This window comes from Artemia franciscana, chromosome 8 (genome assembly GCF_032884065.1).
Source record: "Artemia franciscana chromosome 8, ASM3288406v1, whole genome shotgun sequence".
NCBI classification, from domain to species: domain Eukaryota; kingdom Metazoa; phylum Arthropoda; class Branchiopoda; order Anostraca; family Artemiidae; genus Artemia; species Artemia franciscana.
In genome coordinates this window covers 52,648,158-52,663,171 of record NC_088870.1, presented here as the reverse complement: position 1 = coordinate 52,663,171, position 15,014 = coordinate 52,648,158, and the positions used below count along the sequence as shown (strand labels likewise).

Sequence of the window (15,014 nt, the reverse complement as noted above, 5' to 3'; positions counted from 1 at the left end):
AAAATTTATCTCTTATAGCAAACATCCCCCTCTGAAATTTGTTGCCCACTGGAATCACTCTCTAGGGTCCCATTGGAATTGGTTTCTAGGCCCTCGGTAGAATCGGATGTTAGGGAGCCCCCACTGGAATTGCTCAATAGGGGGTATGTCAGCCATTGAGCGTCACAGGCTGGGATTTTGTAAGGAACATCGCAATCTAAAGGATTCTTTTTAGAGTTAGAGACATATGAAGTGGGAATTTATCAAGATTCAGTCAGACATAGACACTACTACCATCTCACAAGTGGTATACTAGAGTCTGAACGGGTGAATTAGGTTTGTACCAAAGTCTGGAAGATATGAATCGGATTCCTTTTAGGGTTAGAGACACACCAAGCTAGAATTTATCATGATTCAGTCAGACATAGACACTATTACCAGCTTACAAGTGGTATAGTAGAGTCTGAAACGGGTGGTTTTACATTTTACGGGTTCTGAGAGAGATAAATCGGATTCTGTTTAGAGTTAGAGATATATAAAGTGGGAATCTATCAAGATTCAGTCTGACATAGACAACACTACGAGCTCATAAGTGGTATAATAGAGTCTGAAATAGGTGAATTTGGTTTTTACCAAATTCAAGTGTGACGAATTGGATTCTTTTTAGAGGTAGAGACATATGAAGTTGGAATTTATCAAGATTCAGTCCGACACTGACAGTACTACCGGCTCGCAAGTGATATAGTAGAGTTTGAAACGAGTGAATTAGGTTTTTATCAAAGTCTGAGAGGGAGGAATCGTATTCTTTTTAAAGGTAGAGACATATGAAATACGGATTTATCAAGATTCAGTCAGACACAAACACTACTGCCAGCTCAAAAGTGATATACTAGAGTCTGAAACGGGTGAAATAGGTTTTTACAAAAGTCTGAGAGAGATGAATCGGATTCCTTTTAGAGTTAGAGAAATATGGAGTGGGAATGTAGGAAGATGCAGTCAAACACAGACACCACTATCAGCTCATAGGTGGTATACTAGAGTCTGAAACGGGTGAAATAGGTTTTTATCAAAGACTGAGAAAGATGAATCGTATTTTTTTTAGGTAGAGACATATGAAGTGGGAATTTATCAAGTTTCAGTCAGATACAGACACTACCACCAGTTCAATAGTTGTATGCTAGAGTCTGAAACGGGTGAATTAGGTTTTTACCAAATTCTTAAAGAGATGAATGGGAATCTTTTAGAGGTAGAGACACATGAAGTGGGAATTTATCAGGATTCAGTCAGACACAGACACTACTACCGGTTCGCAATTTAGATAATAGAGTCTGAAATGGGTAAAGTAGGTTTTTACCAAAGACTGAGAGAGATGAATTGGATTCTTTTTAGAGCTAATAGACATATGAAGTGGGAACTTGTCAAGATTCAGTCAGACACAGACACTACTATCAGCTCACAAGTGGTATACTAGAGTCTGAAATAGGTGAGTTAGGTTTTTACCAAAGCCTGTGAGATATCAATCGGATTCTTATTAGAGGAAGATACATATGCAGTTGGAATTGATCAAGATTCAGTCAGACGCAGAAACTACTATCTGAAATACGTGAATTAGCTTTTCACAAAAGTCTGAGAGAGATGAATCGGATTCTTTTCAGAGTTAGAGACATATGAAGTAGGAATTTATCAAGATTCTGTCAAACACAGACACTACTATCAGCTCACACGTGGTATACTAGCGTCTGAAATAAGTGAATTAGGTTTTTACCAAAGTCTGAGAGAGATGAATTGGATTCTTTTTAGAGTTAGAGAAATATGAAGGGGAATATATAAAGATTCAGGTATACAGAGTTACTGTTACCATCTCACAAGTGGTATACTAGAGTCTGAAATTGATGAATTAGTTTTTACCACAGTCTAAGAGAGATGAATCGAATTCTTTTTAGAGTTAGGGACATATAAAATGGGAAATTATCAAGATTCAGTCAAACACAGATACTACTACCAACTCACAAGTGACTAGAGTCTGAAATGTCATCATAAAAATAAAAATGAAGGCTTTGAATTCATTCCATAAAATACCTCTTTATTTTTTCTCTTGACATGGCACTTATTTCATTTTGGGGTCATGCACAAGGTTAACATGGTTTCAGCAACAATCGCATCATACATTTCATCATTGGTATTACTGGGTTCGTTGACGGTATCTGTCGGTATACGATCAATGGTAGTAATAATGTTCATATGTGCATTGTTTTTCCTCAGTTAGTCTTTATATTCCTTGGTGATATTGTTTGCTGATGCCCGTTTTATTTTGCGTTCAATTTACCACATTATTTTTACATAGTTTGGAGTTTTGGCACATAGACAAGATATGCATTATGATATTAGTGTAGCAGTGAGTTTTTCTTTTACCCGTTTCTCTCTTTTGAATGCTAATACCAGAAAGATGGCGATATGATCCATCAACAGGTAACGTGTTACCACCTGCAGTAGCAAGAAGCTGGCTTTTGTCATCAAGTAATAGTTTTATGTTTGCATTCTCTTTGAGCACTAACATCTCTGGAAAAGTTACTCTCAAATATCCACCACAATAAAAGTTGAATCTTTTCGGTACTTTTAAAGATTCCAATCTCTAACCGTCATGACAACGCGCGCATACTTTTGCAATAGTGTTACCACTAGTAGTTGTTTCATAATTCAAAAATTTGTCTTTGTCTGTTTTAAGAATATTCTATGTCATTTTAATACATGAAAAAAAGTTGAAAAAATCTCTAAATAAAAAAAAATTAAGTACAATAAAAATTAAGTACAAAAAGTAGCGGGAGGTGTATTGGGGATAACTTTGAGCTGGGACATGGACGACCGTAAGTTCCATCTTAAAAAATACCATAGCAATTGATATATTGGGTAACATAACTTCGCCAGTTTACTATGCCCAAGCGCGTAATAAGACCAGTTTCATTCAATCCAAATAAAAAATTTATTATCATGGGATTACTGAATATTAAGTATTATAATAACTGGTCATTCCTCTTTTTCAGTAAATTATCTTGCTAAGCATGTCCAGAACGGAATATGTAGGCCATTCACCAGATCTAGTTGCTAGGTGAACCGGCTATGAAAATTCTGTGCTAATTTGGTTATGCTAATGAAGTTAGCATGGGACTTCGTATAGCCATACTACTAATACTCAAACGAAAAATCTTAGAAAATGAAGGTTTTTTAGATATGAACTGGCCTAAGATGAGTCCGGAGGTTTTTTTTTTAGTTTAATGCCGTTGGCTTTTTCGTTCCATGTGGGTTCCATCTGAACCTGATGCTTGAAAAGCTTTGTTTGTTGTCTCTTGAAATTTGCCAATACAAATTTAGATTTTTCACCAAAGTAAACAAGCATAAATAATATAATCTAAAAACAAAACTGTAAATATGAGATTATCATCGAAGGATATGGAAAGGCATGCAATGGCGTGATCAACAGTTGTGGTTTATCCGAAGCAACTATTTGTTGTGGTCAACGATCACAACAAATTGCTACAAAAATACAAATTAAAACTTACGAAAGAACATGTCTTGAGTAAGGTCGGCCAATTCGTCGGCTATAGCTTGATCAAAACTAGATTCTGGCAATAGGCCAAACTCTCTTCCCAGGAAACGTGCAATAGCGAGAGACTGTGCCAGTGGCTTACCATCAACTTCTAAAACGGGTACTTGACCATACGGCATCTCTAAAATTAAAAATCTAAGCTTTAACTTCCTTCGTAGGCTTATCAATTTCATGACTTAAGAGAACCCCGCCCCTTTCCGAAATAAATTCCTCTACATATTCCTGGGACAGTATACAGCAACAAAGACATTCTGTTAAGCGATATTCATTCTGTAATAAGCCACTATAGAATTCATTATAAATAGTAATTAATAAAAAAAAACTTTTAAAAGAAGAAGGTTTTAACCTAAAAGTAAAGCACAACATAAGAACCTAAAATGACTAGAAAGGATTCATATTATAATTCAAGCTTGAAAAAAATAAAAATTACCTTGAATGAATAAAGGAAACCCAAAACTAACAGATATTTAAGTTAATAGTCTGATTAAACATAAAGATTATATGGTTTAGGGGGCTTTTATTTGTGGTAATTTTTGTTCGTTCTAGCATGCGTCTATTCACCCACAGTAGCATTTGTTACCGTTATGTTTGATGGGATTATTCGCAACTTTCTGTTCGTTTTGACATTTGTTCGTTAATAGTAATTTATATTTGTTTCAAATGTGAATTGTTATATGACCTAAATTCTACTTTTTTAGGTTTTTATAAGACTCTTTACTTTTCTTTGAAAACTACTCTTTGGAAAATATTGTTTTAATTATTTTCTGTTCGTTTTTAAATTGAAGTTTTTTTTATTAGTGGTTGATTATAGGAATTTCTTTAGTTCTTATAATCGAATGAGCCCTTTCCCAAGTTTTTATGATTGCTCCTTCTGTATTAAGTGACCGGAAAAGACTATAAAATTGAAAAAATAACAGACAAGAGCATTGCCTTGATTAACTAACTTTTATTTTTGTGATAAATTAGTAGATTTGTTGTATTAGTTTTACAGTTCTGCAAAAATACTCTGATTTACCAACCTTACAAGATTTACAAATTATTTCCGGATATAACTGGGAGTTGGAGAGAAATAGATTGGAAAGAAAAAAAGGTGGCTTAGCATTTTATATTGTTGACTACCTGGATTATACTTTGCGTAGTGATCTGTGTAAGCATTTGGATGGAGTTTTTGAGTTTAATTTTCATTGAAATTCGGATTGACAACAAGAAAACCATCATTGGGGACATATACTGCCCACCAAGTGGGTCGATACCTTCTTTCTTAGGAATTTTTGATAAGGTCATGCCCGAAAAATGCAGAAGTAATTATTAAATTACCATTTTAGGAGACTTCAATAATGACCTGTTAAAAACTTCATTTACAACTTCTTGCGACTTTTTTTCCTCTGCTTTATCTTTTAATATGTTTACTGACTACTAGAATTACTGACACATGTGCCAGATTAATCGACAATATTTTTTCTACTTTAATGCCTAATTCGAGCTTTGTTATCTTGTCTGACATATCTGACCACTTTTCACGTATTACAAATTATTCAGTCTCTGGTCTACCTTCAGTTCATCCCACTCCTTGTAATTTATCAATCCATTACCAACACCATCAACTTGAACATTATAAATTTCGATTGTCTGCTGCCTCCTGGGAGTTTCTCACCGATTCAAGTTGGTCTGTTGATAATCTCTTCAACAAATTTTATGATTTAGTCGAGGCCTTTGTTGATAGTTGCTACGCAACCTCAGTTTCTAAAAGATCCAAGCTTTCAGTTCCTTGTGCCCCTTGGATGACTACAGCTCTTCTTAAGAATACAAAAAGAAAGACTTATTTGTTAAAGGCATTCAAGTCCTCTAACTCTCATCATCATCTTGAAAAGTATAAAAAATATAGAAATTTATGGAATTCTTTGATTCGTAAAGCCAGGTATATTTATTACTCCCAGATGTTCTCTGAATTCGGCAAACAATTGAGAACAACCTGGCAATTCATAAACACAGTTCTTCATCCCAATTCTAAAAGAAATAACTTGAACAATAAAATAATTCCTAAGGGGGCAGTAATAACTAATAGTAGGGTCATAATGGATGAATTTTGCTCTTACTTTGCATCCATAAGGAAATCAATTTCTGAAGATGTTTTGATTAGTGCTTCTTCTACCAGTGACTTTAAAAAGTACCCTTGGCCTTCTTGTGAAAAATCGAAGGCTTTGATCCCTTTTCTGATTTTTTAAGTCGAGAGAATTGTCTCTGAACTATTACGATCTTCCTCTTGTGGACCTGACCACAAGATTTTTTTCATGACCACAAGATTGTGGACCTGACCACGAATATATATTATTTTTAATATATATAAATGATCTCCCTAATTCTACTACTGAAAATGCATTAACAATTATGTTTGCGGATGATACTGCAGCAAGTTTAAAAGCACCAACATTAGATGCACTGAAAGAAAAACTGATTGAAGTTGCAAAATCCATCACAAATTGGTTCCAAATTAACAAACTTGTCCCTAATTTTGTTAAAACAGAATTTATTATTTATGGAAGATCAAATCAAAAGTTGAAAAATATTTCTCTGAATGAAATTACCATTGATACTATTCATGAAATCAAAAGAGTATACACAGCAAAATATTTAGGTATCGTTTTTGACCCTACCATGAATTTTAAAGCACATATTTCGTTGTTGAGACTAAAATTATCAAGATGTATAGGTTTGCTCCACCGTTATTCTCATATAAGGTTCTAAGAATCCTATATTTTTGCCTAATTGATGCACAAATCCAATATTGCTCAGCTATATTTTTGCTGACTTTTAAATCACATATTAAACCACTACAAACCCTGCAAAACAAAGCTATTCGAATTCTAGATAAGTTTTTACAGCACCCGAGGAGTACAGATATCCACTCTGAAACACATACCTCTTACCTGTTTCTAGACATAATGACTCTCACACAGAAATCTCATCTCCTATTATCTAGTTGGTTTTTTAAGATTCAACATGTACATAATTTCTTTTTTGACCAGAATTTTACTGTCCAAACATCAAAATTCACTGATAACTAGATGTGTTCACCCATACAAACTACCTCTGGTGAAAAATGAAAGATCCCGTTTCAACCTCCGGTATATGATCCCATCAATAGCCAACAAATATTCATTAAATAAATTTGTTGAGTTACCAAAAGGATCTTTCAAGAGACGATTAAAAAGTTATATAATGGAATCTGCTTGCAAGAACGGTTGGTAAAATTTTTTAATTTTTTATTTTATTTTGGCCTCACTCCACTTACTCCACCTTAAATACTCTCATTAAAGATACTCCTTTTTTTATTTATTGATGAAATAGTGGTTCATTTTTTGTTTGTTCTGTATCAATGAGGATTGTTAAATTTTGTTTATATGTCTTGCCCAGTAGTCGAGCTTGTCTCTCCATTTGGGCAAGTTGAAGATTTTGATGAATATGAATTTTTGAATAAATGAATCTGAATCTGACCAAATTCTTGTCAAGGCTTTAAAGTTTGTATTACCCTATATTCTATATCCTCTCACCATTCCTGTGAACTCATCATTTTTGAATGGAACCTTTCCTGGTGCCCTAAAATCTGCCAGATTAGCTGTTTTCCATAAGGGTGGTTCCAGAGATAATGCTTCTGATTATCGACCAATTTCTCTTTTATCGGCCTTTAGTAAAATTTTTGAAAAATATATGTACTCTATGATAAAAAAAAAAACAATTTTTTCATTACAATTACTTTGGTTGTCGCCCTAAACACTTAACAGAACATGCACATGGCCTTGCTGAAGTTCATTCCCAAGGCACTTGACGAGGCTAGAATTTCAGCTGCAATTTTCCTTGCTGTCAGAAAAGCATTTGACACCATATCACATATTATCCTACTCTCCAAAATGGAACACATGGGGATACGGGGAACAGTTATCATTGGTTGGAAACTTATTTATCTGAAAGGTCTATCAGTATTGACCCTAAGCTTCAAAATCAATTCCGTGTTGATTTTGGTGTCCCTCAAGGGTTTATCCTAGGACCTGTTTTATCCCTTATATTCATCAGTGTTCTTTTTATTGCTGTATCTGAACAAACTAAACAAAGCTGCTGTAGTATTTGTGATCACAATTTTGTCCCACCTAGTGAGGCAGCTCAGTATTAGTAGTAACATTGCGGTAAATATAGTTTACTAAGGTTGTAGTAAGATTAGATTATATTATTATGCTGCTTGACGACATCACCAGTGATCCTCTCGGCCATTTTATCCCCGACCTGTAATCGGTAGACATAGTGATTTTGTTTATGCTGTGCTTTTGTTAGTGTTCTTTGCAGGTTATATATTTTTACATTTTTTTTTTTTTTTTTTTGGTTCTTTATTCAGCATTCATTTTCTAATATTGCGGGTTATAAATATGCCTACTTACTTACTAAACTTGCAAAATTTCTAGGTGCATGACGAATTTCATTTTATTTTAAAATAAAATATATGTGAAATACAAAGAAGCAGCGTAGATATTACCCATTGCAAGCCAAGCAAGAATACAAATTTTATTTGATATTTTGAATAAGAAGTGCCCAAAAATTCGGAAAATTTTAGGATTTCATGGAAGCTGATCATGAGTCCCCCCCCCCTTCTACATACGTCTCTGGCAATAGTACCAAGTAACTGCTCACCCTCTGCCACCTAGTGTAGGCCTTCATCTCAAAGCTATACTTCTTCTTCAAAGCGTCAAAGACGTCCTTCACGCCACACCTCTTGGCGTCACGCAGTGCACACTGCACTACTCATGGTACAGTCCCACTGAACGTGGCGTGCGCCACATGGTGTTCACGATTTCGTAAGTAGGCAGTTCCTTGACAGTCATTCATATTAAATTACTGATTAAAATCTCTTTTGTTGAAATTCTAATACTTATGTTGAGACCCTCTGTAGGGCCTCCATCGCCATGGCAGTGACAGTGATTGTTGGCAGTGAGCATCAAAGACGTCCTTCACGCCACACCTCTTGGCGTCACGCAGTGCACACTGCACTACTCATGGTACAGTCCCACTGAACGTGGTATGCGCCACATGGTGTTCACGATTTCGTAAGTAGGCAGTTCCTTGACAGTCATTCATATTAAATTACTGATTAAAATCTCTTTTGTTGAAATGCTAATACTTATGTTGAGACCCTCTGTAGGGCCTCCATCGCCATGGCAGTGACAGTGATTGTTTGAAATACCAAAAAGGTTTCAATATTTAGCCTGCTTCGTTCTTCAACTTTGTCTTTCAAATATCTAACAAGTCACATGTCATAGTCTTGATGTCGGTTAATTTCCCTTATACTATATCAGCAAATAAGTCCTAACTCGTTATACATGTCATACGATAAAACAACGAAGAACAGACAAAATAATTAAGAAAACGAAAAAAAACAAACGAGGTTGATTTTAAGATTTCAGTCAGTGAATAAAGTGAAAAGATAAAATAAATATTTCGGCAAAGACCTCTTGCTGCCAAAAAAGGAAGGAAAAATGGTAAAATTGGTGCAAACAGTATTACTGGCTTTCATATAAAGTAAATATATCACTGGATGCCTTTTTTTGTGCTTTTTACAAATATAATAATCGCTTCTACCGCAAATTCAGATTTAAGCACTTTTTGACCTCTTAAAGCACTTTTTGACCTCTTAAAAATGACCTATATATGGGGTCATTACAAATCTGTAATAGTTTAGAAACAAATTTGGGCTATATATTTGCACATCAGGGGGTTGGGGGTAAAGCATAGCATATATTAAATACGTAAACTAACCATTGCTGTTTTTGTTTATGTGTTTGTGCACATCAAATTTTAATGAGAAGAGAGATCACCAGTGCAACAGCACAAAAAAATAACAGAAAAAAAAATACAGCAATGGTTAGTTTACGTATTTAATATATGCTATGCTTTACCCCCACCCCCCTGATGTGCAAATATATAGCCCAAATTTGTTTCTAAACTATTACAGATTTGTAATAACCCCATATATAGGTCATTTTTAAGAGGTCAAAAAGTGCTTAAATCTGAATTTCCGGTAGAAGCGATTATTATATTTGTAAACAGCATGAAAAAAGGCATCGAGTGGTATATTTACTTTATATGAAAGCCAGTAATAATGTTTGCACCAATTTTACCGGAAAAATAACCCTTTGAAGCTACTAAAACAGTGAGTTTGGTAACCAAAAAGTTATTTTTTCTTTTGCACTGACAGGGGCTTGGGGAGGTCTGTACCAAAATATTTGCTTAAACTTTTATTTTATCCACTGCCTGAAAAAACGTTTCTTTTTTAAGAGTCGTTTTTACTATAATAAAGTCGAAAGGGTACTTGTATGATATACCCCCTACCTAATATTTTCTAATGTTTTCTCCGGCGCTCGATATTAATAAAATATACCAAAGTAAGATAAAAATATAATACTTCAGATACAAATTTGGGAGATATATTTGCAAATTCGGAGAGGGGGATAAAGTATAGAGGGTCTACATGCCTAATGTATTAGGTAGAATTATTATACATATTATGTAGTAAGAATTGTTTTCTAACCTCACGCTGTCTAAATACTTTACCTCCACCCCCGCCCATAAGGTGCAAAGGTACTTGTTCTTATACCCACCACACAAACTGAAGTTTGGTTAATGCTAACGAAATAAAACAAAACATGATTAAAATATGATACTTTACCAACAAAACTATCAAAATTATAATAAAGAATTATGGAAGGGGACCGCCCAGACCGCATTATATTAAATACGTAACGTAAACTAACCTAACATAACGTAACCAAACTTAACCAAAATACCGACTAAATACTTAATTAAAATATAACTACAATTTAGTTTCCCACCAATCCGAAGCTAATATTGTCTGGTATGAAGAACATGAAAACCAGTTATTGTCTCATGGTCGCGATACATGATCTTGAGTGTGGGGGCTATAAGACAAAAGTACCTGTGCAATTATATAGCTCAAATTATATATTTTTTATCTATTCTGTCACTTCTCATTGTCTTGTTTCACGCTAAGCTGAAAGAAACTAACGAAAAAGAACCGGTTCCATAATGAGTCAAACAAACCCAACTTATGTGGCATAAAAACACAACTACGCGTCAATGAATGAACAACTTGAAAGGTAGGGTGTTTATCATACAAGTACCGTCGAAAGAAATCAAAAGTTCATCTCCAGATACGAAGTCCAAGTTAAAACTTCCCCAATAGCTCTCTTAGTAGCCTATCACGTACACAAACCTGTATTATAGAGGGGGCAAACTATTAGTTCGGGAGCACATATTCAACAAAACACTAAAAATAGCAAATTATAATTAGGTAAGAAATCGTAGAATCTCAGGATTTTAGGGGGGTAAGGGGTCAAAGGCCAATCCCAACCCTGCCCTTATACCTGCTTGATTCCCTTTAAATCGGTCGGTCTAACAAAAAAAAAATGAACTTACTTGGTTTTATCTCCGGCCACTGCTCTCTCTCTATCCGTACATCTTCATAATTGACTTTTGCGTAGGCAAATAACAATCGGGCAACTTCAGCTTTGCCTCTTAAGTTGAAATAAGTCAGTTTGTAATTTACCATTTTGAAGTTTCGTTCTGACTGAACGCCTTGAATTTTCTTGTCTGCCTATGACTTTCAATTCAATTAGCCTGGTGGAAAGAAATCCAGTTTTTCTTAATTTACAGCTAGACATTGGGCGCCATCCAAAAGACTCGAATCTTATTACTTATTTACTCGTAGCATTATGTAACTAAAATGACCAATCGTTTATGATATTTGTTGATAAATTTATTTAATCTGGCTGCTATTAAGTCGCGTGTCCGAACTTGAAATCTGAGGTTTTTGGATTGGATCCTGGGTGGTAGTTATGACCTGGCGTCGGTGGCTTTTGTCTAGAGTTGAATCCGCAAACATAGGCACCTCCCAAAATCATTTCATGCGGATAAATTTCTTGGGGAGGGAAGAATGTGCGAAATTGGAGAAAATGTTTGTTTTTGTACTGTGCCGCGTTTTCCTAATTATTGTCAGATCTTACATTCTTACGTATTTTTGAATTCTATGTGGGTGGGAGTCTGTTTTTACCCACTCCCTTCAGATCCTTATGGTTTGAATTTGCATAGACAAATCGAGGGGAAAGCCACCCTCAGAAATGACATATAACAGACGGTGAAGGCCAAGTGTGGTGGAAATATGCTAAGCGTGGCGAAATTACGCTAAGCACAGTGGAACCATGTAGCACACGGGGTGTTACGAGATGTACACCAGGTGGCAGAAAGCTGGTGTCCCATCAATACCAAAATATCAATTATTTGTGAATCAAAAGGACTCACAAAAAAAAAAACATTGCTACGAATAACAAAGAGTTTTTGCACCCTGACCTTGCCAAGAGCCACATTTCTTTAACAGTTAAAATAATTCTTAAGCAGTAATTGTAGATCTGGTCGTTGTAGTTTGTTATATTTATGCAAATTTTGCCTATTGGAAAAATATAGTAAGCTTGAGTGCAATTTTAGACACGTAAATATTTTTGCCGTTTTTCTAGTGGTTGTTTCTTTGGTTGTGCAAACACTCATGTTAAAGTGCTCCCTTCTTTTTATCTTAAGACCCTACCTTTTTTAGGACAAAGCACAAAGCATCCACAGCTCCTTCTTCCTCCATGTCGTGTTCCTTTTCACATCCAGTCATGTCCCCTTCCATACACAATACTAAGCGGTAAACCTCAAGAATCCACCCTCCAAACATCCCTCCTTCCAAGGAGTTGGGTGATGACCAGTTTACACACCCTCGCTGATCTTTTTATTCCACTCAGATCCTCCCTCCAACACACCCTTGCAGATTGGTTTTTACCCCAATTAGATCCTCCCTTGCTCATATTCCTCTCAATCATACACCCTTGCAACCGGTCCTCTCCGTGCGTCCAAGATGTTGCCATCTGGTTCGGTCCTCCATCCTCCAGTTGTCGGAATAAATCCAGCCCCTCTCCACCAAGACGATTCCCTCGCTACGTAATGTTGCTTCTTATTCTCAGTCGAAAAAACTTCTTTTTGTTTAATTTATCATTGTGTTTTTGGGTAATACTGGAAAATCCAGCACTCCCTTCATGGAAATTCTCTTCTCCCACGATAAATTTCTCCTGGTTGGGCCTCGAGGGGGCCTGGTTGCCCTTCAATTTTTTTGTCACTTAAGAGGGCACTAGAGCTTTTAATGACCTTTAGAATTAGCCCTCTCGCGACACTCTAGGACCACTGGGTCGATACGATCACCCGTGGAAAAAAATTACGGATCCGTGACCTTTTTTCTTGCAAAAATACAATTCCACATTTTTGCAAATAGGAGCTTGAAACCTCTACAGTAGGTTCTCAGATGCGCTGTATCTGATGGCGTGATCAAACAGTTTGTGGTAACGAACTGTAGTAAGGAGCGATCCGGCTCAATAGTAACCAGAACTCTAAAAAAAGAAATTTTGATGCCAATAGTTACACCAAAAGAATCACATTTCAATGCTGACTTTAAATTATAAGTTTCATCAAGTTTAGTCTTACCCATCAAAAGTTACGAGCATGAGAAAATTTACCTTATTTCAGAAAATAGGGGGAAACACCCCATAAAAGTCATAGGATCTTAACGAAAATCACACCATCAGATTCAGCGTATCAGAGAACCCTACTGTAGAATTTTCAAGCTCCTATCAACAAAAATGTGGAATTTTGCATTTTTTGCCGGAAGACACATCACGGATGCGTGTTTATTTTTTTGTTTGTTTGTTTGTTTTTTTTTTGTTTGTTTTTTTCACATCGATCCAGTAGTCCTAGAACGTCGTGAAAGGGCTCATTCTGACGGAAATTAAAAGTTTTACTGCCCTTTTTAAGTGACCAAAAAATTGGAGGGCATCTAGGCCCCCTCCCACGCATATGTTTTCACCAAAGTCACTGGATCAAAATTTCGAGATAGCCATTCTGTTCAGCTTTGTCGAAAACTTAATGACTATGTCTTTGGGGACGACTTCATCCCCCACAGTTCCCGGGGGAGGGGCTGCATGTTACAAACTTTGACCATTGTTTACATACTGTAATGGTTATTATGAAGTGTACAGACGTTTTAAGGGGGACTTTTTTACGTTGAGGTGGGGTGGGACAGGGAAGGGGGTTACATGGGAGGATCTTTCCATGGAGGAATTTATCATGAGGGAAGAGAATTTCCATGAAGGGGCGCAGGTTTTTCTAGCATTATTTAAATAAAACAGTTAGAAAATAAATAAAAAAAAATTTCAACTGGAAGGAATGAGCAGCATTAAAACTTGAAACGAACTGAAAATATTAGGAATATAAGGGGGTTCGTCTCCTCCACAATACCTTGCTCTTTACGCTAAAGTATTTTTAGCAATTTCAACTATTTATTCTACGGTCTTTGTGATTCAGGGGTCATTCTTAAAGAATTGGGACAAAATCAAAGCTCTAGTGTAAAGAGCGAGGTATTGATGAGGGGGGCGAACCCCCTCAGATACGTAATAAAAATACACAAATATAGAAGTTCTACGTAAGTTAATTCGTAGGTTACGTAAATGTGTTACCAACAAAAACGTTTGTTAAAAAAAAAAAAATTCTAGTTGCATTTTAAGTAGCCAACAATTGGAGGGAAAATAGACCTCCTCCCCCGCACCTTTGTCTTATCAAAATCTTCAGATCAAAACTATGTGAAAGCTATTTAGCAAAAAATTAATATGCAAATTTCGTTTTAATTATTCATGCGCGGTGAGCCAAAATGAAAACATGCATTAATTCAAAAACGTCCAGAAATTAAATAAAAAAAAACTATTTTTTTTAACTGGAAGTAAGGACCGACATTAAAACCTAAAACGAACAGGAATTGTTCCGTATATGAAAGGGGTTGTCCCCTCCTCAACGCCTCCCTCTTTATGCTAAAGTTTTTTATTGTTTGAAAAAGTAAAGTTGTGACAAAGAGTCAAACTTTAGCGTAAAGAGCGAGGCGTTTAGGAGGGGACAACCCCTTTAATATATGGAACAATTTCTGTTGGTTTTAAGTTTTAATGTCGATCATTACTTCCATTTAAAAAAACTTGTTTTTTTATTTAATTTTCATTAAGATTAAATAACTTTTAGGCTGATGTTTTCTCCTTTTTTCGAAAAAAAAGAAATTTTCTCAGGCTCGTAACTTTTGATGGGTAATACTGAATTGATGAAACTTATATATTTAAAATCAGGATAAAAATCCGATTCTGTTGATTTATCTATTGGTATAAAAATTCAGTTTTTTAAAATTTCGGTTATTGTTATTACTGAGCCGGGTCGCTCCTTGCTACAGTTCGTTACTACGAACTGTTTGAAACGTGGAATTTTTCTCTTTTTTTTTCCTAGAAGAACGGTAACGGATGAATTTTAG

The 15,014-nt window shown here is 35.6% G+C and overlaps 1 protein-coding gene across 1 annotated transcript in view; it reads right to left on the bottom strand.

Annotated features, from left to right (window-relative positions):
- Nucleotides 1–11,252, bottom strand: part of LOC136030559 (hematopoietic prostaglandin D synthase-like) — a 30,135-nt gene extending 18,883 nt beyond the window's left edge. Inside the window, exons 1-2 of the mRNA XM_065709617.1 lie at nucleotides 11,063–11,252; nucleotides 3,537–3,704 (exon numbers count right to left, since the gene is read on the bottom strand). Coding sequence (XP_065565689.1) covers nucleotides 3,537–3,704; nucleotides 11,063–11,195 — 301 coding nt within the window. The 5' untranslated portion in view covers nucleotides 11,196–11,252. The remainder of the gene's footprint in view (nucleotides 1–3,536; nucleotides 3,705–11,062) is intronic.
- Nucleotides 11,253–15,014: the final 3,762 nt, after the last annotated feature.